The 26,653-nt window shown below is 41.2% G+C and overlaps 1 protein-coding gene across 1 annotated transcript in view; it reads right to left on the reverse strand.

The window, feature by feature from the left end:
- EXOC4 (exocyst complex component 4) overlaps positions 1-26,653 on the reverse strand; it is a 758,369-nt gene that overhangs the window by 42,986 nt on the left and 688,730 nt on the right. Inside the window, exons 15-17 of the mRNA XM_036328650.1 lie at positions 22,221-22,362; positions 8,992-9,170; positions 5,391-5,550 (exon numbers count right to left, since the gene is read on the reverse strand). Coding sequence (XP_036184543.1) covers positions 5,391-5,550; positions 8,992-9,170; positions 22,221-22,362 — 481 coding nt within the window. The remainder of the gene's footprint in view (positions 1-5,390; positions 5,551-8,991; positions 9,171-22,220; positions 22,363-26,653) is intronic.

The following is a 26,653-nucleotide window of genomic DNA, read 5'->3' on the forward strand; positions in this document are numbered from 1 at the left end:
GCATGCACAGCTTGCTTCTACAGTAGGTGAACTGTGTAGTGAGCATAAAGAAATGCAACCAAAGCATTTCAGGCCTCTTGTGGGGCCTGTCAGTGGCCAATTCTCTGTCCAGGGTAGATGAAACCTGCCCACAGCATTTGACACAGATGAAGACACCTCCTCTCAAAACACTTCCTTCACCTGACTTCTCGGACAGCCTCTCCTGGTGGTCCTCCTACCCCTGACTCCGCTTCAGGTTCCTTGCTGGTCTTGCTCCAGCACCCCAACATCCAAACAGTGGAGTGCCGCTCAGTTCCTGGACAGCTCCTCTTTCTCCTGTAATTTGTTCTGGAGTGCTCACCTCTTCCTTTCTCTCAGCCTTAAATCCCAGCTCCATGCTGATAAGCCAAGCGCCTCTTCCCATCCCACACCTCTTTCCTGAGCTCTAGGTTCGTATATGCAGTTCTCTTCCTCATCTCTATTCAGATGTCTAATAGGCACATTAAACTTAACATTCCAAGCCCCAACGAACTTTTGATCTCCCCTTCCTACCTGCCCTTTACCCCTCTCCCACAATCCCAGTTCTGGCCCATGGTCAGGCTCGTTTTCATTTCAGTAAATGAAAGCTCCATCCTGTGAGTGCTCAGAAAGAGAACCTTGGAGTCATTGGCTCATTGCAACCTTCAGCAAATCCTATCAGCTGCATTTTTAAAATATATCCTCGTCTGACCGCCTGCCATCCTCGCCACTGCTGCCATCTTGCTGTGAATCACCACCATCTTTCACTCGGGTCACTGCAGTCGCTTCCTAACAGCTCCATCTGCTTCTGCCCTTGCCTGCAGCCTCCTCTTCCCAATCGTCTGTTTTCAACCCAGCAGCCCGAGTGATTCTTTTACAGCGTCAGTCAGATGATGGCACTCTTCTGTTCCAAACCCTAACAGCTTCCTACCTCACTCACGGTAAAAGCCAACACATCGTTACAGCAGGCTTCAAGGTCGCAGCCTCTTAGATTAAACCTCTGACCCCACCTCCTACTCTTCCCCTTGCTCATTCCCTTCAGCCACACTGGCCTCTCTGCTGTTCTTCAAATGCCAAGCACACTCCTCCCTCTGGGTTTTGCTCTTAGATTCCCTCTCCTGGAATGCTCTTCCCCTGGAGAGCCGCCTGATCTACTCTCACTCTTCCCTTAGCTCTGTCCTTAAATGCTGCCATCTTATTGAGGAAGTCCACAAAAACTCCAAAACTGAAGGTTACATTCATTATACCCTGGTGCACTCAATTCTCCTTCCCATGCCTACTTTTTATCATAGCATATACCTTTATCTGACATACATATATTTTGCTTATGTCTGTCTTGCCCCACAATAATGCAAGTTCCATGAGGAGAGGATCTACAGAGGACGCATGCTCAATAAATATTTGTTGAATGAATAAACGAATGAATGAATGAATCAAGGCAGGAACACAAGGGTGAAGAAGTGTTCATTTCTGTGTTAGAATTCCCCTCACCACTCCTAAGCCTTAGTTTTCATTTCCTTACCTTTGTCAGATTGAGGAATGAGAGATACCATTCTCAGGAAAACAAAAATAAGAAGAAAATCAAAGTGAGATGACACCTTGAAGGAGGAAAGCAGAAAATAGAAGTGACAGGAGAGAGAAAGGAGAAAAGAGAGGCAACTGTAATAAGAGAGACACAAAGAAGAAATGGGGGTGGGGGAGAGAACTAGGAGGAAAACTCTGGAATATTCTTTCTGAGTAATGGCCTCACAAACTATAAACACTGCCAGGTCCACCGTGGGAACGTCAGTGCCCACTCAGACTCCTGAGATACGCCAGACTGTCCCCAGTGACTCAGCCTGGAAAAGTGACAGCTCAGGGTAGGATGACCTCTGATGACAGGAATTAAAAAGCACACTGATAAAGCCTTCCACTTCTCAGTTAATCCCAGCAATTTCCTAGGACAAAGCCTCTTTCTGAGTTTGAAAATTAATCTTTGAGTCAGAGGGTGAGAACCACAGCAGAGGTCATTACCACAGGGCACAGGGTCTCTGCTATTCTGGTGATCACAGGCTGTCTTGACCCTTTGCTCACCAAAAGTTTATCCTCCGATTAGGGATTAGATGGAACACAGGTGTGTATAAAAAGAGACAACTTCACAACACCCCGAGCAGAAGAATGAACATAAACGGAGTCACCCCAGAGCCCTCATTTCTTTATTACAGAAAGGGCGTTAATTTGCCCACTGGCCAGAACGGCTACGGAAGAGAGAAACCACAAGCATCTTGCAACTTCTTGTTAAATAAGTTTTCTGACACATGGTGACTGGTGATTAATTACTGTGTTAGAAGACAACATTCCCATAGAGATTGGCCGGAAATACAGCTGCTGTCCATGCTTGATTAGACATTGCCTAAGGAATGCTGAGGCACACAGCTCCAGTCTATCATTTCTGGCTACTGTGGTACTGCTGTTACATTTATTTTACATAGCTTCAAGTTCAGGAGAATTGATGGAGCCCATTTCACAAAACTGTCCCTACCGAAATCGGAGCAGAAAAAGGATCAGGCTGTAAAGTGTGTCTATGTCGGTGTGTGTGTATGAGGGCAAGAGAAAATGAGGGACAAGGCCTGTGAAGAGTAGGGATGCATTACTCCTCTCTGTAACACTTTCCACTCTACAAAGAAAGGACTGCAAGGGAGATGATTGGTTTCTTATAAGCCTAGAAGGAACTGACCCATGTCGGCTGATTAAAACTTTCAGGGCAGTGACGATAAAACTGAACTTTGGCGTTATCCAAGCCCTTCACCAACACCAAACGAAGCCTGGATTTGGTCCCTGTTCATTAGTCCAGTGCACACGATGAGCACTTACTCTGGACCAGGCACTGAGGAAACAGGGAGAGTCCCGGCCCCTTGAGCTTACAGTGTGGTAAGGAGATGTCTTCTGACCCAGGATGGGAAGGACAGAATCACCCAATGCCATGCACTTACACTTGCCTACTTCCGAACCCACCAAGAGTGGGGAGTAACAACAAGCAGTACCTGTCCCCCATTTCAGCTTACATCCACTCCCTAGACTTCAGGCACAGGTCCAGCTGGGAAAGGCAGGCCCCGGTTGCCGCTCCATTATTTCACTCAGGCCACCGATGCCAACTCCAATACTGCCCAGTCAGCATTCAATATTCAGATGCCAGTTTTTTCTAGTGTGTGTTTGAGCCCCATACTGTCTGCCAAAAACTGTGTTAATTTACTTACTTCAGCTAAATAAAAAAAAAATCATTTAAAAAGGATGATTGGATTGAGGAAAATATATTCCTCCGAGAATTAGTAATGCTTTTCTCTATCCCTCAGGCCTCCACGTTCTTATGTTCCCGTTGTCAATGTTATTATGAGACTAATTCAATAATGAGATCATTCCCCATAGAGCGGCCAAATAAATGCAGCATTCAGTCACACCTGGTTTCTCTAATCTGGGCAAGAAAGGCTTTCCACCAAATTTAGCCTAAAATAGGGACTTTAATGAACACACACACACACTCACACACACACACACACACACACACACTCTCACACATGCAGGAAAAAATAAGACCGGGAAGAAGGACAGAGAAGCAGAAGAACAGGGCAGCAGTGGAACAAACGCAGTGACAGATTGGAGGAGAAAGGTTAAACACGAAGATATATGACTATGTGATTCCAAAGCAAAGTTCCTAGCATACGTCTTAATACTTGTCAAGGTAATATAATACTTCATCGTTCCTTAAATGTCTCGAGAATTGTTTCAAATTTTCTTGAACTTCTTAGGGAATCAAAATATCAAGCGAAAAGACACAGAAGGACTAAATATGAGGCAGGAACACTCTGGATTATTAAAAACAAATGACTTCTTAGCCATAAAGGAGTCTGTGGAATAATTCAGCTAGATATAAGCTTAGCACTGAGAAGCCATAATCATCATCTATCCTCTTCAAAACTGGTTAAACTTTCATTAAAACACCGAAGGTCTGATGACTGAAGCAAGGTATAAATGGTGTTGAGACCTCATAAAGAGAGAATAAAATTAACTCGCAAATTTGAAAAGACACGTTATAAAGACACATTAAACACTGAAATCAGCAAACCTAGAAAAGAGGAAGTGCCGTTTAAAAGCAGCAGCTTCAATTACAGGAAAACGAGGGGAGGCAGGTTTCCTTTGGGACGAGATGGAAGAGATGAGGAAATAGGTTCATGTAAAAACACATTCAATACCTGTTGTTTACAATGAGAGGGTAAAAAGGGAAAACCCAATGTCTGCAAATTTGCAAGTTATTAAATAAATAAATTATGGTTCATTTACAAGAAATTAAAAGTAATATTTTCAAGAAATAGTAAATATGGGAAAAACAGGTTTTCAAAGAGTATAATGATCTGATATGGAAAAATACAATTACATGAATATAAAGCCACATTAACAAAGTTTTAATTTTGTAAAAAGAGAAATTGCATGTATACGCATGTACAAAAACTCCCCTATACACAGAATACGTGCACAAAAACCAGGAGAAAGTATACCCAATATCATGGTCTCTAGACTAAAAGTTTACAAGTAATGTTTATAATCTTCTTTGTATTTTATATCACATACTAGAGGCCCGGTGCACAGATTCATGCACCAGTGGTGTCCCTTAGCCTGGCCTGCACCCTCTTGCAATCTGGGACCCCTCAGGGGATGTCGGACTGCCGGTTTCAACCCGATCCCTGCAGGCCAGGCAGAGGACCCCATTGGTGCTATCTATATAGATGTTATGCAATAGCATATAATACTTTTATAACCACCCCCCCAAAAAAAGTTAGTAAAGTTTTGCAGCAAGAAAAACTTAGGTTAAACAATAGGAAAAAGTATCTAATGGATGTTTTGTTTCCAATAGAATTTTATAGAATATCATTATTTATGACTGATGAAAACCTATTTCATTTATTTTTGCTTTTTAAAATTTGAGATATAATTGATATATAGCATATTAGTTTCAGTTGTACAACATAATTATTTGATATACATATGTATATATTGCAAAATGATCACACTAAATTTAATTAATATTAAGCAACTGTTTTAACTTTTTCTTTTTAAAATATTTTTTCCCCATTGATTTCAGAGAGGAAAGGAGAGGGAGAGAAAGATAAAAAAAAATCAATGATGAGAGAGAATCATTGATCGGCTGCCTCCTGCATGTCCCACCCTTGGGATTGAGCCCACAACCCAGGCATGTGTCCTGACTGGGAATCAAACTGTGACCTCCTGATTCACGGTCGATGCTCAGCCACTGAGCCACACTGGTTGGGCTAAACTAACTTTTTAAGAACCAATAATCTACTTTTAAAAATGACTCATACGCTTTGGTACAAGGAACTGAGCCCAATCGTCCCTCTTACCTTGCAAAGTCCAGGTCTGCCTCCCGTGACATGGTGATGTTGGTTAAATTCTGCTGAAGAACAAAAATGTTCCTGCACATTTTCTTGATGCCAGACTCACTGATGCGCCGGAAGTACTGGGCACCATTAATGAGGATGCAGGAGATCAGGTGTCCTAGGCCTGACGGATGGGCACAGGGTTGGGGAGACAAGAAACAATAGATTAGTGACCTCTTACATAAACTGACACACAGGATTTCTCTCTTCTAATCCTCCACCATTTAAATGACCAAAGAATACACATCTCTGATGGCTGCACCAGCTAATGGCACAGTGATTTCAGAGCTGCCCTGGTACTGAAAAATGGGGGGACTTTGCTGGCAATAAAACCTGGTAAATCCACAGCTCTAGCACCACCACGTACATCCAGTCATGCCAGGGCTTGAAGAATATGCCAGGTTTCATAAACTATTACAGTGCTGGAACTCTTTTCCTGTACAGGTATGTTGGGAGTGGAGAACACATGTAAATACAATGATGTGTTTGACCTCCTCTTTCTCCCACAAAACATAGGAGTATACGCTACCTCAAAAGTTGCTTCGGGACCTACCTAAGCAAAACTAAATCAATAAGAAATTGGGCTATTGGCGCTGATGCTAATACACCTCAACGCTGACAATGGAGTATATTTCTGAAGTAGCAATTGGAGAAAATGTAAGCAGAAGCAAAGTGTGAAAGAAAAGCAGATCATGCATTAACTGTTGAGTTCCTCCAAGATGGCTATGGGCATTTCTAGAGTCTGATAAGTGGTTTGTTTTTGTCTCCAAAGGGCTATCTTGAGGTCTAGGAAACTGACCAAGAGCAGGTCAGAACATCAACACCTACAGGTCCCATTCAGGGTATCCATGTAATTGAGTTCAGAACAACCCGAGGCACATGTAGATTACCATTTCAAGAAGCCAGATTCCAATTCTAAATACTTGGAATTAAGTAAACTTCTAGTTCTTCTTTTTCCTTTTTTTCTTGCAGAGCTGGACTCTAGCAGGCTGTTTCCCCAGAACTTGAGTGCTAGTCTGACTAGTCCCGAGTGGTCTGCTGTATTTGTTACTTTCCTCTTCTGAAGGCATAGTCCCTCCATGGTGACTGTGGCTCAAGTCAGAGCTTAGGGTGCGTCTTTGGGTGTAATGGCTCCCTCTGTCTTCAAAATGAGTTTCCCCTCCATTAGGATGTAGGTGGCAAAGGGAGAGGAAGGTGTGCACTCTCTTGTTCTGCTATATTCACCAACATTGCTTCCAGCCCATAAACCCACTTGCATGTGCTACTAACTTGAAAGTGAGGAAAAGACACACAGGGATTTTTACATTAATGCCAGACAACTGACTTCTGTGAAAAATCTCCGTAGGTCAAGTTTCAGCTGCTACTCCTGAGCCCATACCTCCAGGTATAATTCTGTTCTGCCATTTGCAGTAAATTCTAGTGCAGGCAATGGGTGCGGGCAAGTGGATTGTTTGTAAAGAATAATAAATACTGCCCGCCGGTGTGGCTCAATGGTTGAGCATCGACCTATGAACCAGGAGGTCATGGTTTTGTTCCTGGTCAGGGCACATGCCCCAGTTGCAGGCTTGACCCTCAGTAGTGGGCGAGCAGGAAGCAGCTGATCGATGATTCTCTCTCACCATTGATATTTCTATCTCTCTCCCTCTCTCTCTCAAATAAATAAAAACACATATAAAAAATAGTAAATACTAATAAATATATTACATAAAAATTTATGTAATAAATAATAATAATAAATAATAAAGCCAATTAGAAGTTGGTCTGCTTTATGTTATCACTACACACCAGCAATTCTAAACCACAGCTGGGATGAAGTACTTCCCCCGGCCACGCATGGAAGCCTGAGACCTTGTCCCCTCCTCTCCCAGCATGGGGAAACTCAATATTATACCTTTTGAATTTAGAAAATGACATTGCAGAGAAATAACTGGCTTTTAAAACATAAAGTCTGAAACTTTCCTAGTTAGAATTAATTCTAAGTCAGAGGATCAGGCCTGTATTTCGAGACGTGGTCTCCCAGCAGGATGACATGTGAAGAAATGCCTGCGCACAATGAGAGGAAAACTCTGGGAGAGAGAATGTAGGGATTGGGAGAGCCCCGGTGAAACCCAGAGAGGACACTGTGCAGGAGGGAGAAGGGAACTCTCAGAGGGGTGCCTAAGATTCAAGCTACGGAGTGTGACCGCTGCCCCCAAATCCATTATGCCAGGCGCTCACTAACAGCTAGCTTTATGATATGATTTAAAGAAAAAATAGATATCCCAAGAAACCAGAAACACCAATCAGAAAGGATATATGCACCCCTATGTTCATAGCAGCACAATTTACGATAGCTAAGATTTGGAAACAGCCTAAGTTTCCATCAGCAGATGAGTGGATTAAAAAACTGTGGTGCATCTACACAATGGAATACTGTGCTGCTATAACAAGAAGGAACTTTTACCATTTGCAACAGCATGGATGGAACTGGAGAGCATTATGCTGAGCGAAATAAGCCAGCCAGAGAAAGATAAATATCACATCTCACTCATATGTGGGATATAATGATCAACATAATTTGATGAACAAGAATAGATCCAGAGACAAGGGGCAGGGGAGGGGGGGTTAGAGAGCAACTAAAGGACTTGTATGCATGCATATTAGCAGAACCAATGGACACAGACACTGGGCGGTGGGGGCTTGCCAGGGGTGGGAATGGCTGGTGGGGGGAGGGGGTTAAATGGGGAAAAAGGAGACATATGTAAAACTTTAGACAATAAAAACATAAAAATAAAGAAAAAATAGGATTTGGAGGTCCATATTCTCTGGAACACAACTGTTTGATGAAGCAATCAACAGCCAGGCATCATCACTGCCTCTCTTCTGGTGGCTACAGTCCTTTAGACGACGCACCTCTTAGTAGTTGTAAACAACACTGGTTTCATTCTGAGACACACCTTGGATGCTTTTAACACCCAGGTCTACGGACAAAGAAACCAAAACAAGAAAAGAGGGAAGGCAATGTGAAGTCCTGACAGGGATCCTAGGAGGGAATTCAGCATGAAAAATTACCTGCCTGGCACCGCTGTGCTGTCTCTCATTCCCTCCCCTGCCTGTGGCCTGCCCTGAAGGCATTCAGGATGCAGCCTTCCTAAAATCAATGCCCATCGGAGGTTGCCTTTGTTTTCCCACAATAACGCATTCTCTGAGAGAAAATGTTAGCCAGGGGGGATTTTTCAGGGCCCTTTCCTCACGGTGTATGTTTCTTTTTCTCTTATGAGCTCCTCTTGAGTGAATTCGGGGCCCTCCACACATTTACCCAACTCTCATGAGTGGCATGTCAGGGAGGCAGCCGGCTGCCATCTGCCTTATCTTGGATTAAATCTCCTTATCAACCAGGAGCAGATGGCAGCCATATTGTTGTCTACCTGGCCATACAGAGATACCAGGCATTGCTGCTTTAAGCAAAAAAGATATAAAAATTCCAACAACCTTTCCCCACAAGTTTTAAACCTCGATAATAGAGAAAAATCAGGCCACCGGCCCCTCCTCTCTCCTGAACACGCAGGGATGGGGCAGGGCTGACCTTCAAAGATGTACTGGAACTTGTGCTGCTGCAGGCTGGCACTCATGGCCTCTTCGATGGCACTGATGTCTTTGTTGAGCTTGACCACCAGAGGGTCATAGTCCATACTTTCCACGTTGGCAACGATGGCATAGTTCCCCTCCTTTGCAAGAGGGATGAGATAGTGGAAACAGTGAACCCTGAAAAAGACAGAGAGGTGGGGAGAGCAATGAGCAATTCATTGTTCTGATGAGAATGATGATCTTTTTGTGATAGTGCACTCAAATATTTGCAGAAGCAGTGGCCTGTAAAACCGCGTGTGCCCCACCCCCTTTCACCAGAAAGCCATATTGGTTACTCCACAGAACAGGTAAGTGGTCCTGAGCCAATCAGCGTCTGTGGTCCTTGCTTATTGAATCCATACGCTGTGGGGGAGAAACAGATGAGCTCTAAAATCCTTGTCAGTGACAGGACTGCATGCATAGTGTGAAAAGCATTAGATTTTTCAACAGATATTTTTGTAGTAAAATGAGAGGCAGAAGGCACAGATCTAAAATGTGGAAGCTGTATAATGAGACTGCATTGGTTTCAATTCCCAATTCCAACCCTTATTAGCTGTGTGACTTCAGGCAAGTTATTTTCTCTCTCTGTCTCAGTTTCCATATCTGTGCAATGGGAATGATAACAATTCCTAAGGAGCTACCACATAGAAAGTGTTTCGCAGAGGGCCTGGCATGAAGGAAGTGCACAGTAAGGCTGGATGTCATCACTATTAGCATATTTATTAATGTTAGTCTATTACTTAGATAAAACCCAAAACATCCATGAATTTGTAAAATTTGTGCTAGGCCCTGGGAATGTAAGACTCAATTTGTGGCCTTGAACACTACAGCCTGGTAGGGCTGACCAAGAAAAAAATGGCCACAAGAGGGCAGTGTTTCCCCAAGAAGCACATACACTGCGAGTGTCTGGAAAGGGCACATCTGAATGAGCTGGAGGAAGAAGTGCACTTTATTTCTGTGTTGAAATGTCCTGAGTCATTTTGGTTATGCACAATTCTTCATTTCTTTTTATTACATTTTACTGAATTTATTGGGGTGACATTGGTTAATAGAATTATGTCGGTTTCAGCCCTACCATTCTATAACACAGTGGTTCTCAACCTTCCTAATGCCGCGACCCTTTAATACAGTTCCTCATGTTGTGGTGACCCCCAACCATAAAATTATTTTCGTTGCTACTTCATAACTGTAATTTTGCTACTGTTATGAATCGTAATGTAAATATCTGATATGCAGGATGTATTTTCATTGTTACAAATTGAACATAATTAAAGCATAGTGATTAATCACAAAAATAATATGTAATTATATATGTGTTTTCTGATGGTCTTAGGCGAGCCCTGTGAAAGGGTCGTTCGACCCCCCAAAGGGGTCGCGACCCACAGGTTGAGAACCGCTGCTATAACACATTGCATTGTGTGTTCACCACCCCAAGTCAAGTCTCCTTCCATCACCATTTACCCCCCCTGTACCCTCTTCTACCTCCTCCACCCCCTCTTCATTTATTTTTTGGTAGATTCAGTAACTGCCAAAGATGTTTGAGGTGGGTGAGAATTGGCTGCTTCATTACCTTTGTATTACATTGAAATGAAAAGCAAGTTTCAGTCTAAATACCACACACATAGGTATTTATTTAAAAAAGAAAACAGAAACACCATCCATAGTTCACACAGGCCATTCTCTGACCTCAATGAAGTCCTAACTCTCTATTGTTTTGGATGCATGTATCTGATGCTCCTGGTGGGAGATATGACACAATTCGGGTCAGGATTCTATCACCCTTATAGTTGGCATCAGGTAACAAGAAATATTCCTAAACACATGGTCGCAAAAACCTTGGGCATTATCCCCAGCGATGCAAACACAGACTTGACTACCATCTTTCTAAGTCGGGTTTACTGAGAAATAATTTATAAGCAGGAAAATTCACCCTATTTAGGGTCCTATTCTATGAGTTTTGACAAATGCATACAGTTATGTAAGCACCAGCATAATCATTACAGAATAGTCTTATCACTCCCAGAATTTCCTTGTCCCCTTTGAAGTCAACCTCTACTGACACCCCAAGCTCTTGCAACCACTGATGTATTTCCTGTCCCATGGTTTCAACTCTTCCAGAATGCCACCTAAATGGAATTGTATAGAATGCCGCCTTTGGAGTTTGGCTTCCTTTACTCTGCGTTAAGGGTTTGAGATAAATCCATGTTGCTCACTCCTTATTATGGCTGAGCAGTCCCCCACATATGGATGTACCACAATTTCATTCTTCACCAGGTGACATCTGGGTTGTTTCAAGTTTGGGGTGATTATGAATGAGGCAGCTTCATGTACATGTTTTTGTATACATTTTCATTGCTCTTGGGTAAATACCTAAAAGTGGATTGGTGGGTCATATGGTAGGTGTATATTTAATTTTATAAGAAACTGCAAAACAGTTTTCCAAAGCAGCTGTGCCTTTTCCTATCCCACCAGCAACGTGCAAAGGTTCCAGTTGCTCCACATCTTCCACCAGCGCCTAGTGTTGTCAGTTTTCTTAAATTTTAGCTCTACTAAGGTATAACTGGCACCTTATAGTCGTAAGATATTTAAAGTGTTTTGATATAGGTATACATTGTTAAAGGATTCCCCCATCTAACTAAATAACACCTTTATCACCTCACATATCTATTCCTTTTTTTAGTGTGAACATTTATGTTCTACTCTAGTAGCAAATTTAAATTACACAATACAGTGTTATTAACTATAGGCACTATGTTTTACATTAAATCCCCAGGCTTTATTAATCTTATAATGAAAGTCTGTACCCTTTCCCCAATCCCTTCCCATTTCCTCCACTCCCCCAGCCACCAATTACTTCTCTTTATTTAGATTCCGCATATACTAATACCATGACTATTTGTCTTTCCTTGTCTGGCTTATTTCACTTAGCAAAATGCCCTCACACATTTGTCAGGTAAAAAAAAAAGTGTAGTCATTCTAATAGATGTGTAGTGATATCTCATTGCGGTTTTAATTTATGTTTCCTAATGACTGATGATGTTGGGCATATTCATAGGCTTATTTGCTATCATATATCTTTGTGTTCACATCATTTGCCTACTTTTTTAATTAGGCTGTTGTCTTACTAACTTTTGAGAGTTCATTCTATTTTTTCTGGAGGCAAGTCTTTTATTAGATATGCATTTTGCAAATATTTTCTGCCAGTCTTTTCTTTTTTTTCCACATAAACTTCTTAGTCTATTAATCCTCTCATGAAAAATCTGCAGTCACCACAGAGAAAGTCAGAAGAATCTTTACTCCTTCTGTTGTCCAGTCTCCAGCTCACTTTCTGCAGCACCAACGTTGGCCTTTGCAGACCCCTGACTTTCTTCATCCTGTTCTTGCCTTCCTTTCTCTGAGCTCTTCTTCTCATATAGGTTATGTCTTGTGAGTCTGTGTTTGGGTTCATTTTTCTTTGCATAACCCCAGGAATCATAAATCATGCCAAAGCCAGCTGAAATGCCACCACCAAAAATGGGTTCTGAATCCAAACACAAAGATGACATCTGCTGTGGTTTAATACATTTTGGCTACTTCCCCTCAAATTTCTGTCTTAAGTACCGTTGATGATGGGTGAAGAACGTCAATGATATTTGTTTCCGCTGAGGTAGTTTGTTGTCATAAACTTCCTGGTCCGGACAGTCTCTGTGCTGCTCATGATGGCAGCCGACCTTGAGGCAGCCAGGGGGAAAAGAGGCACTTTTTCTTTTTTTCCCCACTTTACCAGTATCTTTCAAAGAATGGTTTTAAATTTTGATGAAGTTCAATTTATCATTTACTTCCTTAATGGACAGTGCTTTAGGTGTTAGATTTAAGACTCTTTGCCTAGGCAAAGTCACTCAATTTTTTCATGTGTTTTCTTCTAGAAGTTTTAAAGCTTTAGGTTTTACATTTAGATCTAGAATCTATTTTGAGCTAAGTTGTGTATAATACGTGCTATAGTCTTATAACCTGTTCATGCAAGAGAATCGAAATATCTCGACTAACGGTTCATTTTCATGACGGGGGCTCATCTTAACAGCTGCTAAGCAACTCATGACTAATTGCACCAATAAAAGCTCATTTTGACATTCACGTGCTAACTTGCAAAATGTACAGTTTTGATCAAGATACCAGTAAATGCACTGGTCACAGAATCCTCTAGATTCTGATTTTCTAATATAATGAAAGTCAATCAACCCTGGAGTAGGATTAATGATGAGGGAAATTGATTAGCACTGTGGTTGAAATTTAAACTAAACAGCTCTTAATTGAAAATAAAATGAAACCATCAATGCTAAGGTATTTTTATAATAAATTATAAATATTATAACTCAGACAATGGGAAGACCAGGGACAAAGGCCTGTGTGAACGGAGGGCAGTTTCAGAGGGTGATGAGCTGCTCCTTCCGGTACACACAGATCACAGGACAGAGCATGAGGTGAGCTTGGGGAGATGGGCAGGGCCAGGTCATCATGGGCTTTGGAGGCCATCTGTGGACTCTGGATTTTGAGAAGCCATAGGGAGCCTGAGAAGGATTTTAGGAGGTGAAATGATATCATTGGATATGAGCTTTGGCAAGATCACTCTGGCACAGGATAAAGGGTGGATTGATGGTGGAGGGTGGAAGAAAGTAGAAGTAGAGAGACTAAGTACTTAGGACATTGTTACAGATTGGAAGTGAGAGCTTATGAGATCCTGAGGTGAGGGGCAGAGAAGAGAAATAGACACTGTCTTAAGGTACCAACTTCCTCTCCCAAAATGGCCAGAGATGAAAAAGAAATTAAAGTAGTCATTGACAAACATCAAACTTTAAAAAAGTGTTCATTTTTTTCCTTTTCTTTTGAATTCTGGCATGTTGTTGCTGACCTTAATATGCCTTTGGCATTATGGTTTTCTGCAAATATTGTTGATTACACAGCAGGATGGTTGATTTTCAGGAAGTGCACACTTAGGATCCCAATAGTGACAGGCAGTGGCTCTTGAACCCACTTGGATTCCTGCTGATGGTGAGAGAATCAGCTGATAAAGGTGACATTCTTTGCATCTTGGGCTCAAATGGCAACCTAATTTTCTTATAACGTTCAAATAGGAAAAAATACTGACCAATATTTTATGGCCTCACTATGTCTTTCATTTCTTGGGGGTGTCATTTGCCTTATGTTTCAAACTTTGGAAAGTTGGTGGTTAAATGTGACCTACAGTGACGCAGGTAAACTGTCAAATGCTCTTTGGATGGGTTCTTCAACACAGAACCTACTGGATTTGAGGACCCTTTAACATTGAACTTTAACAATAGTAAAGAAAATATGGACTATGGCTATAAAAATTGGGGACGATAAGATAAAAAATTGGCATTTGAAGTTGTTCTGGACTTCTTGCTAGCATTTCCCATTACTTTTTTTTTTTCCTATCTATGCTCTTACTAGTGTCTCCTTGGGTAAAAATGCCAGAGGCAGTGCCTTCCAGCCACCTTTTCATTGTACCAGTTCTGGACAAAAAGTCCTAAGTTCTAATTCTTTCCTAGCAGGAAAGGAAAAGAACAAACATGAACTGATTATTCTTATACAAGGATGGTGTTGGCCATGCAGCACCTCTGTATCTTTCAAAATACATACAGTAAACTCCTAAGTGAAAACAGAATCTCAAAATCAATTAATTTTCTTTAACGAGAAACAGATTTTATTTGGGGAAACAGCACTTATTTTATCTGGGTTTGGTCTCAAACCAGCTAATTCTCAAAGGTGACTGATCTTTTTATTGAGCATCTATTATACAGAGGGACTCTTCCTGGTTCTTGGGCCATCACAGTGAACAAGACTCACCTGATTCCTGTCTTCGGGGAGCTAACTGTCTCTTCCCACTGTGGACACTTTGCAGTCTGCTCTATTTTAACATTATTATACTACAGTATAAGGATTTGCTTGAGATATGTCTTATTCATTTTGTAAACTGATTATCATCACCAACAGTAAAAATAAAATAAAAAGCTTAGTACTGTGACAAGAAGTGAATAAAATGTGTGAACATTCACTATCGAAGCCATACATGGGGTGTTCTATCCAGTTTTATACACCATACTTTAAAGAAACAAAGACAAATGGAGCATATGCATGAGAAAGCAACCTAAATGTTGGAATCATGTTATATGAGGAGGTGAAGACATTCAACTTAGAAAAAACAAACATGTTTAGTGTTCACAGTAAAAGTCAAGGAAAGAAAATTCTGCATCTAGGACTCTAAAACTCAGCATTTTTTGTTATTTATTTTTAAAATGACCTTCTTCTGTTTTTAGACTAATGTTGAAGGAGTATAGCAGTGGATGTTACAGCACCAAATGGTTCCTTGTAGAGTTAATAAATAATGACTAAAACATGTTCAGCATTATAGAATAGTACTGCCAAGATGTAGAAAAACAAAAAGGGCAGAATAGAGGTTAAGGATTTAAAAGATTTTACTCAAACGTGTTGTAAACATCCCACCTGGAATTAACTACACTACAAGCAGATAATTCTAAATGGAGAACACATCCTGTGCCCGCACAATCAAAGTATAATTCCAGGAGCGGTGCTAGTAATGAATTCGATGTTCTCTTGTTTTTCTGTGTGACCCAGGTAAAAGAGACATCAGAATGTTACTGGTGGTTTCGTTCTTTTATGCCTATTGCATTTACTTACTCACAGAAAACACCTGTCATGCTACAAATAAATAGAAAACAAATCTAAAACTTATTGTAAATCAAATCAGAATACAGAAGAAAAGCCTTATTTCTGGACAGCTGAATATAAGAAATAAGTTCAGGTTGGAACCAAGATGGTGACATAGGTAAACACCGGTACTCGCCACATCTCACAACCACAACAGAATTACAACTAAAATACAGAACAACCATCATTCAGAAACACCTGAAAGCTGGCTGATTGTCCGTCCTAAAACTAGAGAAGTAAAGAAAATACATCAAGACTTGTAGGAGGGGTGGAGGCGTGCCGCTGTGGAAGCCTCACGTGAGGAACAAGGGGTCCCAGCCTCACATCAGACTTCCAGAGCTGGGAATAGAAGTCCCTGTAACTTTGGGCTATAAAAACCAGCAAGGATTGTGGCTGAGTGACATGGAGGCTCCTGGAGACCCAGGCAGTCCCTCTTAAAGGGCCAGCACATGAAATTAAATGGTCCTGCTTCCTCTGATCTCCAGTGCTGGGGCAATGTTCAAGGGAAGGGTAGGAAGTGCCTGACACACATAGGGAGGAACTGAATTTTTTGGCATCGGGACAAGAACTTGGGAGATGGCTTTATCCCAGACAGGGGTGCTTGCAGGGGTCTTTGTGCCTGTGCTGGGACCTCCCCTGTTGCAGAGCTGACTGGCGGCCATATCTGAGTTTCCATAGTGTGGTCCACACTATTCATTCTGCCCTGGTGATTCCCTGAGACTCGGCCCCATCCAATTTGCAGCCCCACCCAGAGTGTTTGCAATAGCTTTTCCATATGAATGGCATGTCCTGGCTCAGGCTTCAGATTTCCCTAAAATTTCTTAAACAAGCAGCAGCTGGCATCACCATGCCCCAAACCAACCAGTAAAAGGCCCAAGACTAGGCACTAGCACTAGACTGCCTTGCTTCACAGCTGGGCCTCACCTGGGCACTTCCAAGCTTAATATAAGTAGCAGCCATCTGCAGATCTCTCTGTAGCTCTTGCCTGGTGGTCCCAGTCAGTGGCTGACTTTGCATCTCCTGGGAGACCCCAGAGCCAGTGCACTGGATGGACAGCTTTAGACCATACAAGATTACAACTCTACATATCCACATGCGACACACTCAAGGGACAGATTCAGTGAGCACCAAAGCCCCACTGAAGCTGGTCCTGCTCCATAGGGGTATCTCTGCAAAGCAGCTCTTCCACCTTAGTCACAGCTGGTCCCCACAGCCAATTGGCCTGCAGGACAATTCCTTCCAGTGACGCCAACAACAATCAAGACTCAAGTACAAAAAGACTGCACACAGCCCACATAGGGGCATACCTAGAGTGCCCAGCTCAGGTGACTGGGCAGGTTGAGCCAGTGGGCCCTATAGGATACCTACTACACAAGGCCACTCGAACAAATCCAGGAAACATAGCAGCTCTACCTAATACATAGAAACAAACACAGGGAAGCAGCCAAAATGAGGAGACAAAGAAACATGTCACAAATGAAAGAAATGGAAGCAAGCAAACTACTGGATACAGAGTTTAAAATAATGGTTATAAGGTTATTCAAGGATCTTAATGAGAGCTTCAAGGGACTCAGTGAGACTTTCAAGGATCTTAGTGAGAATTTCAAAGACATGGAAAAGGACCAGTCAGAAATTAAGCATACACTAATTGAAATAAAGAATAATTTACAGGGATTCAACAGTAGAGGATATCTAGAATCAAATAATCGATTTGGAATATGAGGAAGTGAAAACACCCAATCAGAAGAGCAAAAAGAAAAAAAAATGAAGATAGTATAAGGAGCCTCTGGGACAACTTCAAGCATACAAACATTCATATTATGGGGGTACCAGAAGGAGAAGAGAGAGAGTGAGATATTGAAAACCTATTTGAAGAAATAATGACAGAAAACTTCCCCTACCTGGTGAAAGAAATAGACTTACAAGTCCAGGAAGCACAGAGAACCCCAAACAAGAGGAATCCAAAGAGGCCCACACCAAGACACATCATAATTAAAATGCCAAAGGCTAAAGACAGAGAGGATCTTAAAAGCAGCAAGAAAAAAGCAGTTAGTTAGTTACAAGGGCGAGCTCATACAACTGTCAGCTGATTTTTCAACAGAAACTTTGTAGGCCAGAAAGGAGTGGTAAGAAATATTCAAAGTGATGAATAGCAAAGACCCACAAACAAAATTACTGTACTCAGCAAAGTTATCATATAGAATTAAAGATAAAGAGCTTCACAGACAAGAAAAAGCTAAAGGTATTCATCACCACCAAACCAGTATTATATGAAATGTTGAAGGGTATTCTTTAAGAAGGGAAAAAGGAAGAGAAAGAGGATGAAAAAGAAGAAGAAAAAATATGAACAATAAAATGGCAATAAATACATATCTATCAAAAATAGAATCTAAAAATCAAAATAAAGGAACAAGAAATCTAATGAACAAAATAAAATAGTAAATAAAATATAATCAGAGGCATGGAAACATGCTGGAAACCAAAGATCAACAGTAATTAATATAAATGTGAGGAGTCTGGCAGAAGGCTGACCAGGACTCCTTTTGATATTCACAGGGTGAATATTTACATTTTATTACCTGCTGCTGACTCAATGGCCTAAAGCAAACTCCCCCAAAACCTGACAATCTTACTGTTTACTAAAAGTTACCATTGATATGTCTGTTTGTATTCCTAAAAGGCAATTGTGTATTCTAGTAAATAAAAGTAGTTGGGAACGGAGACTCAGCAAGAACTTGACTGCTATGGTCGAGTTTTCCTCTGGTTTCCCCCGGTATCAAAATTAATATTTCGTCTTGTGTGTCATTTGTGCGTCAGCTCTTCCTCCAAGCCTTTGAACCCTGAAAGCCATGCTGGCCGTGGACTTTCACAGAAACATGGAACACACTGATGAATCTCAGAGGGAAGGGGGGAGGGGAGGCAGGAAAAGACTAACCAAAGATCTTATATGTATAATGCATTACCTATGGACACAGACAATAGGGTGGTGAAGACCTGGGGTGGGGCAGGAACCAGATGGAGGAGGGCAAGGGGGGAAAAAAGAGAGACATCTGTAATACTCTCAACAATAAATATTGTTTTTAAAAAGAAATAAGTTCAGAAATAATGCTAAGACAGACTCCAAATCTGTGGTGCTCCTTGTCTTCTTAAACTCACAGGTGCTCACAAGCAATAAAGAAGTAACTCACTGAACAAGATAATGAAGAATAAAAAAAGCAAGTGTCATACAAAAGAAGTGACATTAACAAGACATTATCATTTAGGCTTTACCTGGGCACACTGAAAGATATCCACGTTCTAACTAGAGTCTAAACCAATGATGGTGAACCTTTTGAGCTCGGCATTCCAGCATTTTGAAAAACCCTAACTTAACTCTGGTGCCGTGTCACATATAGAAATTTTTTTGATATTTGCAACCATAGTAAAACAAAGATTTATATTTTGATATTTATTTTATATATTTAAATGCCATTTAACCAAGAAAAATCAATCAAAAAATGAGTTCGCATGTCACCTCTGACACGCGTGTCATAGGTTTGCCATCACTGGTCAAAACAGTTGTATGAACCAAAATCCTATTTACATTTAAAAATCTAAATCTAGTAAAGACTCCAAAAGAAAAAAAAAATAGTCTATCAACTTTAACAATGTCTCCAAGTCATCTGGAAGAAAATGTACTGCTATACACTCTCTAATCCTAAGATTTCTGATCCGTAAGTTTCAAGTCTATATCCAACTGCCTATTTGACATTGCTACCTAGATGTCTACTAAGCATCTTCAACTGAACATCTCCCAAATAGAATTCTTGATTTCGACCTCTTGCTCAACCTTTTTCCTCCCTTGGTCTTTCTCACCTCCGTCAATGGCTTTGGCATCCACAGAACTGTGTGGTACCAAAGCCGGTGGTTCTCCTTGAGTCCTTTTCCCCTCACTGCTTCCAATCCCTGCGCCCAATCTGATCTACTAACAAGTTCTATCGGCTCTACCTTCACAATGTGTCTCAAGTCCAACATTCTCACACGCCCACCTCCATCATACTGGTGCTCATAATGGTTTCAACTGGTCACTCCGCTTCCATTCATACCTCTCCCTGAAATTCCTTTTCCATTTACAGCCAAAGTGATCGTTTAAAAATGTGAATGGATGTCTGACTTATTTAGCTTAGCATGATATTCTCAAGATCCATCCATGTTGTTGCAAATAGCAGTATTTCATTTTTTTCTTATGGCTGAGTAGTATTCCACTGTATATATGTACCATATTTTTACCCAATCATAAACATGCTAAGTGAAACAACTCAGACAGAAAAAGTCAAAAAATATATGTGGGATATAAAATTGAGAGTAAGAAATGAGCAAACAAGAAAAACAAACAGAAACTCATAGGCACAGGCAATAGTATAGTGCAGTGATGGCGAACCTATAACACGTGTGTCAGAGGTGACATGAGAACTCACTTTTTTGGTTGATTTTTCTTTGTTAAATGGCATTTAAATATGTAAAATAAATATCAAAAATATAAGTCTTTGTTTTACTATGGTTGCAAATATCAAAAAATTTCTATATGTGACACGGCACCAGAGCTAAGTTAGGGTTTTTCAAAATGCTGACATGCCGAGCTCAAAAGGTTCGCCATCACTGGTGTAGTGATTACCAGAGGGAAGGGGTTGGTGGGGTAGTGAAGGATAAAAGGGGTCAAATACATGGTGACAGGAAAAGACTAGACTTTGGGTGGCAAATGCATAATCCAACATACAGGTGATATATCACAGAAATGTACTCTTGATCCTATGTAATTTTATTAACCAATGTCACCCCAATAAATTTAATTTTTATAAAAAATTGAAAAAAAAGTGAATGAATGATGAATGAATGAATATGTCTCCCCTGCTTAAAAACCTCACACGGCTTCTTAGTGCACCTGAAATAAAATGTGAACTGTTCACTTGGTCTGTAAGACCCTAGAATGTGTCAGGCTCCATGACCCCACATAACCAGGCTCCAGCCCACTCCTTTACCTATCCTTTCACTCTACCCTCTCCTCCCCTTTTTCCCTGGGTGACAACCAGCTGAAAGCCTCTTTCTTCCAAGCCTGATTTTGTCTCAGGACCTTGTGGTGTTTCTCCTTCAGAGAGTCTGAAGCCCTTTCCCCTAGGTCTTTGTACAGATGGCTCCTTCCTTTTACCGTGCCACATTTCCTCTGCCCACTCTATCTAAAACACACACACACACAAAACTCCGCTTTCTCATCCACCTCAGCCATTCCCGGCACTGCCCAGGGTGACAGCACTAGCCACAGGGAGGCGCTGGAGCACTGGGAACGTGACTAGGCCAACGTTCAATGTGATGTGAGTGTAAAATCTGCAGATTTCAAAGCCTTGGGACAAAAAAAATACAAAACGTCTCATTTATAATGTTTATGTTAATTGCATGTTGAAATGATATTTTGGTTATACTGGGTTAAATAAAATATGTTATAATTTACACAATTATAAATTATATTCTTTTTTCAAATGTGACTTGTAGAAAATTTAAATGATCTATTTGGGTCACGTGTAGCTCATTTTATATTTCTATTGGATAGCACTGCTCGATTCCATTTTGCCATTTCCTTGTTTTGGTTGCTCTTATCTGAAATCATCTCTTTTGTTTACTCATTGGCTATTTTCCCCGTTAGAATGTAATTCCAGGAGAGTAGGGACCTTCGGTGTTTTTCCATTGCTATATCCCAACTTTTATAACACTACCTGGCACAAAAGCACTCAATGAATATTTATTAAATGAATGAATCAACAAGTAAAGGCTCCCTAGTCTTTTCATCCTGGCATTTCCATATATGTAATAACAGCAGTTATCAAAGTACTCAGAATATTCTATACTGCAGGGGAAGAAATAAGAGGCCAGTATTTTCATGAATTATTATTTTAACTTACTCTCTCCTATTGGGTTTTAAGATCTTGAAGGAAAGGACTATTGTTCCTGAATCTCTATACTACCTTCTTGATCTGCAGAGCACTTTAGTAAAAACATCAGTGACAATAAAATCACCATAATCACAAAGCTATCCCATTTTGCATCCTTACTATGTAACAGGCATTGTATTAATTATGTCATTTATAAAATCTACAAGTTAGGAATTCTTGTTTCCATTTTTAGGATGAGGAAACTGAGGGTTAGTAAATGTAACTGTCTTAAGATCAACTAGCCATCTGGTATACATTCAAATCCAGGTCATTCTGATATCACAAGCCTTGCAAACTCTGAATCACCGTGTTCACAATACAACATGCGCTCAAAAAACTGCAGAGTGGCTGAATAACACTACAAATCATACCCAGTGTAAAAAAGGAACCACACTGATGATAATAAAAAATTATGGTGATATTTTCCAGAAAAAAAGCAAGTGATTTATGGCCCACGGTGGGTTTCAATCTTGGCGTCTTGTGGGTGGCCGAGTCATACCTGACTTCCAGATGCAGCACCAGCAGGCAGCGGTCGGCCATGTCCTGGAAAGATCTGGCAAGCTCACTCAGGGTCTGCATGATCTGCTCCGACACCGGGGGCAGATCCATGTTCGTGTGACCATCTTGAGCAGGAGAATGCACTGGAGAAAGGGGAGAGGACAAACACCAATCATTTCACTACATGCCTACTGGGTTTTGAAATGACATGTAATTTTGTTGTTCATCATGTTGCTTTTACCAATTTGGCTAATGCTAGTGTTGGCAGCATTAGACGTCCAAGACAGGATAGACTATTTCTGTCCTTGATTAAACACAGAAGCCCAGATGATTGAATCTGTTTGCAGAATGACAAAAAACAGACCTTCAGAGTTGGGAGTGACCTCAGCAGTCATCTGGCCCAGCCACGTGGTCTATGCTTGTGTCATTTACACATCTGCAGGTGGCTGTTCAGTTTCGGGTCGCACACCCACACAAATGTTTGCGAAAGGGCACTCAACACCTGAGGCAGCTGAGCCAATCTCTGAAGGATCTGACCATCCTACATCAAGTCATATCTGTCTGCCCTGATCTTGCCAACTTTGCAGTCATTCTCGTACGTGTCAGCACTTCAAGTATTAAAGACATCGCCTTTGGCTTCCTTGAAGTCTTCCCTTTCCAGGCTAAATGTCCGTCCCCCGTTTTTTCAACGATTCTTTAAATGAATTCAATAATTTTACAGTTCTCATACTTCACCAATAAAAACATCCTGGTTATTCTGTATCTCCCTTGAAATGTGGAATGCAGGACCACACACAATAAATACTGCAGAAGGAAAAAATACAGAGGGGTCTTGTCTGTCTAGAGAGAGCTATCTACTCCTTCCATGTAGATGCCACATTGCTTGCAAGTAAGGCTAAGGTGTTCAGGGGGCGGGCCGTGGTTTTATGTTCTACTTGAACTCATATAGAGCTCATAGTCAACTAAAAGTCCTACAAAGGTCTTTTTGGAAAATTTTATAAAGCTAACTTCTATATCTTTCCCAAGTGATTGACATAATATTCAATAGCACTTGGACATTGCCTTCAGGAAAAGACTGAGCAGCAGAAATGTGAACTATATTTGTTTATGTCTAGGTTTCTGTTATGTACCCAGTTTCCCACAATCTCTCAACGGCTGCCAACAGTAATCTCACAATTTCATTCAAAAGATCTTTTAGTTCTCTAGAGCCTCAAAGACTAGCCCTGAGTCCTGTCCCCACTACTTACTATGTGGAAACCAAGGGTTAGTAAATGTAACTAACTGTCTTATAATTAAGAGGTAATTACTTAAATTCTGTCGGCCTGTTTCTTTTTCTATAATATGGAGATAATAGTACCTAGAGCATGAGGTTGTTGGGAGTATTGAATAGATTAATGTAGATAAAACTCTTTGACCAACAGCACATAAAACTCAATATTAACATAAATAATAAACACAAATAATAAGTATTCATTAGCATTTGATTTTTCCAGGTTAAGAAGCTTAATTATAGCAACACGTTACTTAAAAGCTAATTCTATCCATCTTGAAGTCCAATTTCCATTTATCAGTTATTTTTGCTTTTCCATCTGAAAATTCTTCTCCTAATTGGAGGACGCAATGTCCTTTGGATGTGGCCAGGCACTACTGACGAAGTGCCAGGAGGTGTTCACCTTCAGGGTAGGGAGTCAACATCTGGCTGCAGCTGCATCTACAGTTATGGGCTGTCAGGGCTGCATGGATGCCTAGATTCTGGCCAAACCCGGAGAAGGGACCAGAGAGATAGTCAAGACTTAGAAGGATAGTTCTTCCCTATGGAACCAGACTTTAATAAATTATCACAGCAAACATGAAAAAAAGACTTTGTTGAAAGGAACTGGTGAGTAAGGAGGAAGGGAGTGTAGCGAAGTAGACTTAGAATTATTTCCAGCCGTGGCATCATCTAAGGTGAACAGAGCTGGATCTGCAGGAGGCTCCATGTGAGGCAGAGCTAGTCTCCTGTACTGTGAACATGGCGTACGTTCTTTCATCGCCAGGAGAGATTACCGCCTTCAGGCCTTCATTTGGCAGGTGGGGTGAAAGCAACCACAAGCAACACTGCTGGAGTATTTCAAAGCATTTTAGGGCTTTTGAGGTCCTGGATTCCTCTGCTGTGTGACACTAGCTGTGGCAGAGAGAGCTACTATGTATCCACGAAAAGAGGTAGAAATCAGATCCTGAAGAAATCGGACTCATGGTCTGAGGTTCAAATTTCTACAGTGGTTTCCCCTCATCAGCAGGGGACACGTTCCAAGACCCCCAGCAGATGCCTCAAACCATGAATGGTATCCTAAACAGACCTTGTTTTTTCCTATACGTATACACCTTTTCACTTAAAGGAAGCACTGTACAGCTTCTTTTTTGTATCCAAATTACCAGCATCTTCCACTATTCTTGTGTTTGGGGGCCATTACTAAGTAAAATTAGGGTGACTGGAACCAGGCACTGTGACACCACGACAGCGGATCTGTAAGGGCTACTTACCAAGTGACTAATGGGAGGGCAGCACCTACATTCGCTGAACAAAGGGATGAGTCAGGCAGGACAGAACAGGGTGCTGAGATTTCATCATCCTACTCAGAACAGTGTGCACTTTAAAACTTATGAATTGTTTGTTTCTGGAATTTTCTATTTAATACTTTTGGATTGCAGTTGCCTGCAGGTAACTGAAACCGTGAAAAGCAAAACCAGAGATAAGGGTGGACAGACTACTGTACTAATATCCCAAGGTCTATCAAAGGCATTCTGGACAAATTCCACCAAGAAAGTAAAAAACAACAACAACTACTTTATTATAGAAATATATAATTTCATTATGTGTAGCAACCGAACATTGCCAAACTGTGCCATTAAAAAAACAACAAGAAGCAGCCATGGCCGGTGCTGCTTAATAGTTAGAGCATTGACCTGAGCATTGGAGGGTCAAGGTTTGATCCCCAGTCAAGGGGACGTGCCTGGGTTGCAGGTTCAATCCCTAGCCCTGGTCGGGGGAGGAGGAGCATACAGGAGGACACCACTCATTGTCTTTCTCTCACATCAATATTCCTCTTTGTCTCCCTTTCCCTTTCCCCTGCCTTCCACTCTCTTTAAAAATCAATGGGACAAATATCCTCACTCCTTTGGTGAGGATTTAAAAACACACACCAAAAAGACAAGTACAGTAACTTAATGGCAAGATAAAACTTGCAACAAGCGGGGTAAAAACAGTTTAGATAGCAGCACACTGCACATTTCGCTTGACTGTAATCTATAGCAAAAAGATAACACTTTAGTAAAGCAACATGAAAAATCATGCCCAGCGTTCTACTGAAAAACTGGCTTGTGAATTCTTGAGGGCTCACTGAAGTTTACAAAGTTTTCTTAATAAGAAGGAGTACACGGAGCAAAGAAATGCTGAGAATGGCAAACAATGACAACACAAACAACCAATGAGCTCTTAAATGTCAAATGGAAATCTGCAAAAAAGCAAGGCTGACAGAATCTGCTGTTTGGGTGACTATAGTCAAGACAGGTTACTACACACACACACACACACACACACACACACACACGCACACGCACACGCACACGCACACACACACACACGCACACCCTTTTAGAGGCTCCGTGCTGTATATTTATCTTGGGGATTGCTTCGTTTCTGCAGAACACATATTGTGGGCTTTATAGCTATTAGCACTCAATCATTTTATTAAGGTATGCACTGTGATCTGTTTTTCTGACACTGGGGCTGGGCCACATCAGGTCATTCACAACATGCTTGTTCCTCTTATAGCCTTTGCATAAAAGCGGGCATCTCTGAGACTCCTAGCTAACCATCTGCATGGCAATGTAGCTGGGCTTTCTATGCTAAACTGATTGGTTTATGAGGAAGCTGAATCTTGATCTCAGGGGCAAACCCTGATTATTAGATAAACCAACAGATACTTCCAACTTTCCTTTGTTCATTCCACTAGAGACTGGAAATCTAGAAGTCTGCCTTCCCAGCCTAGCTTAGTGGTAATGATCCTCTAAGCTAGCGGTTCTCAACCTGTGGGTCGCGACCCCTTTGGCGGTCGAACCACCCTTTCACAGGGGTTGCCTAAGACCATCCTGCATATCAGATATTTACATGATGATTCATAACAGTAGCAACATTACAGTTATTAAGTAGCAACGAAAATAATTTTATGGTTGGGTCACAACATGAGGAACTGTATTTAAAGGGCCAGAAGGTTGAGAACCACTGCGTCTAAGCAGATTTTTCTTTGGCAACTTGACCTAATTATGGGCTAATTCTGCGGCTCACCTTTTGACAGGGAAGCGAAACAACCCTAAAGCATCGATTGTTGTCACTAAAATTTTCTGGGTTTTATGCTCAAAAGCATCTTCAATACCACATGTTCATCCTTCCCT

This window comes from Myotis myotis, unplaced genomic scaffold (assembly GCF_014108235.1).
Source record: "Myotis myotis isolate mMyoMyo1 unplaced genomic scaffold, mMyoMyo1.p scaffold_m19_p_11, whole genome shotgun sequence".
Classification (NCBI taxonomy): domain Eukaryota; kingdom Metazoa; phylum Chordata; class Mammalia; order Chiroptera; family Vespertilionidae; genus Myotis; species Myotis myotis.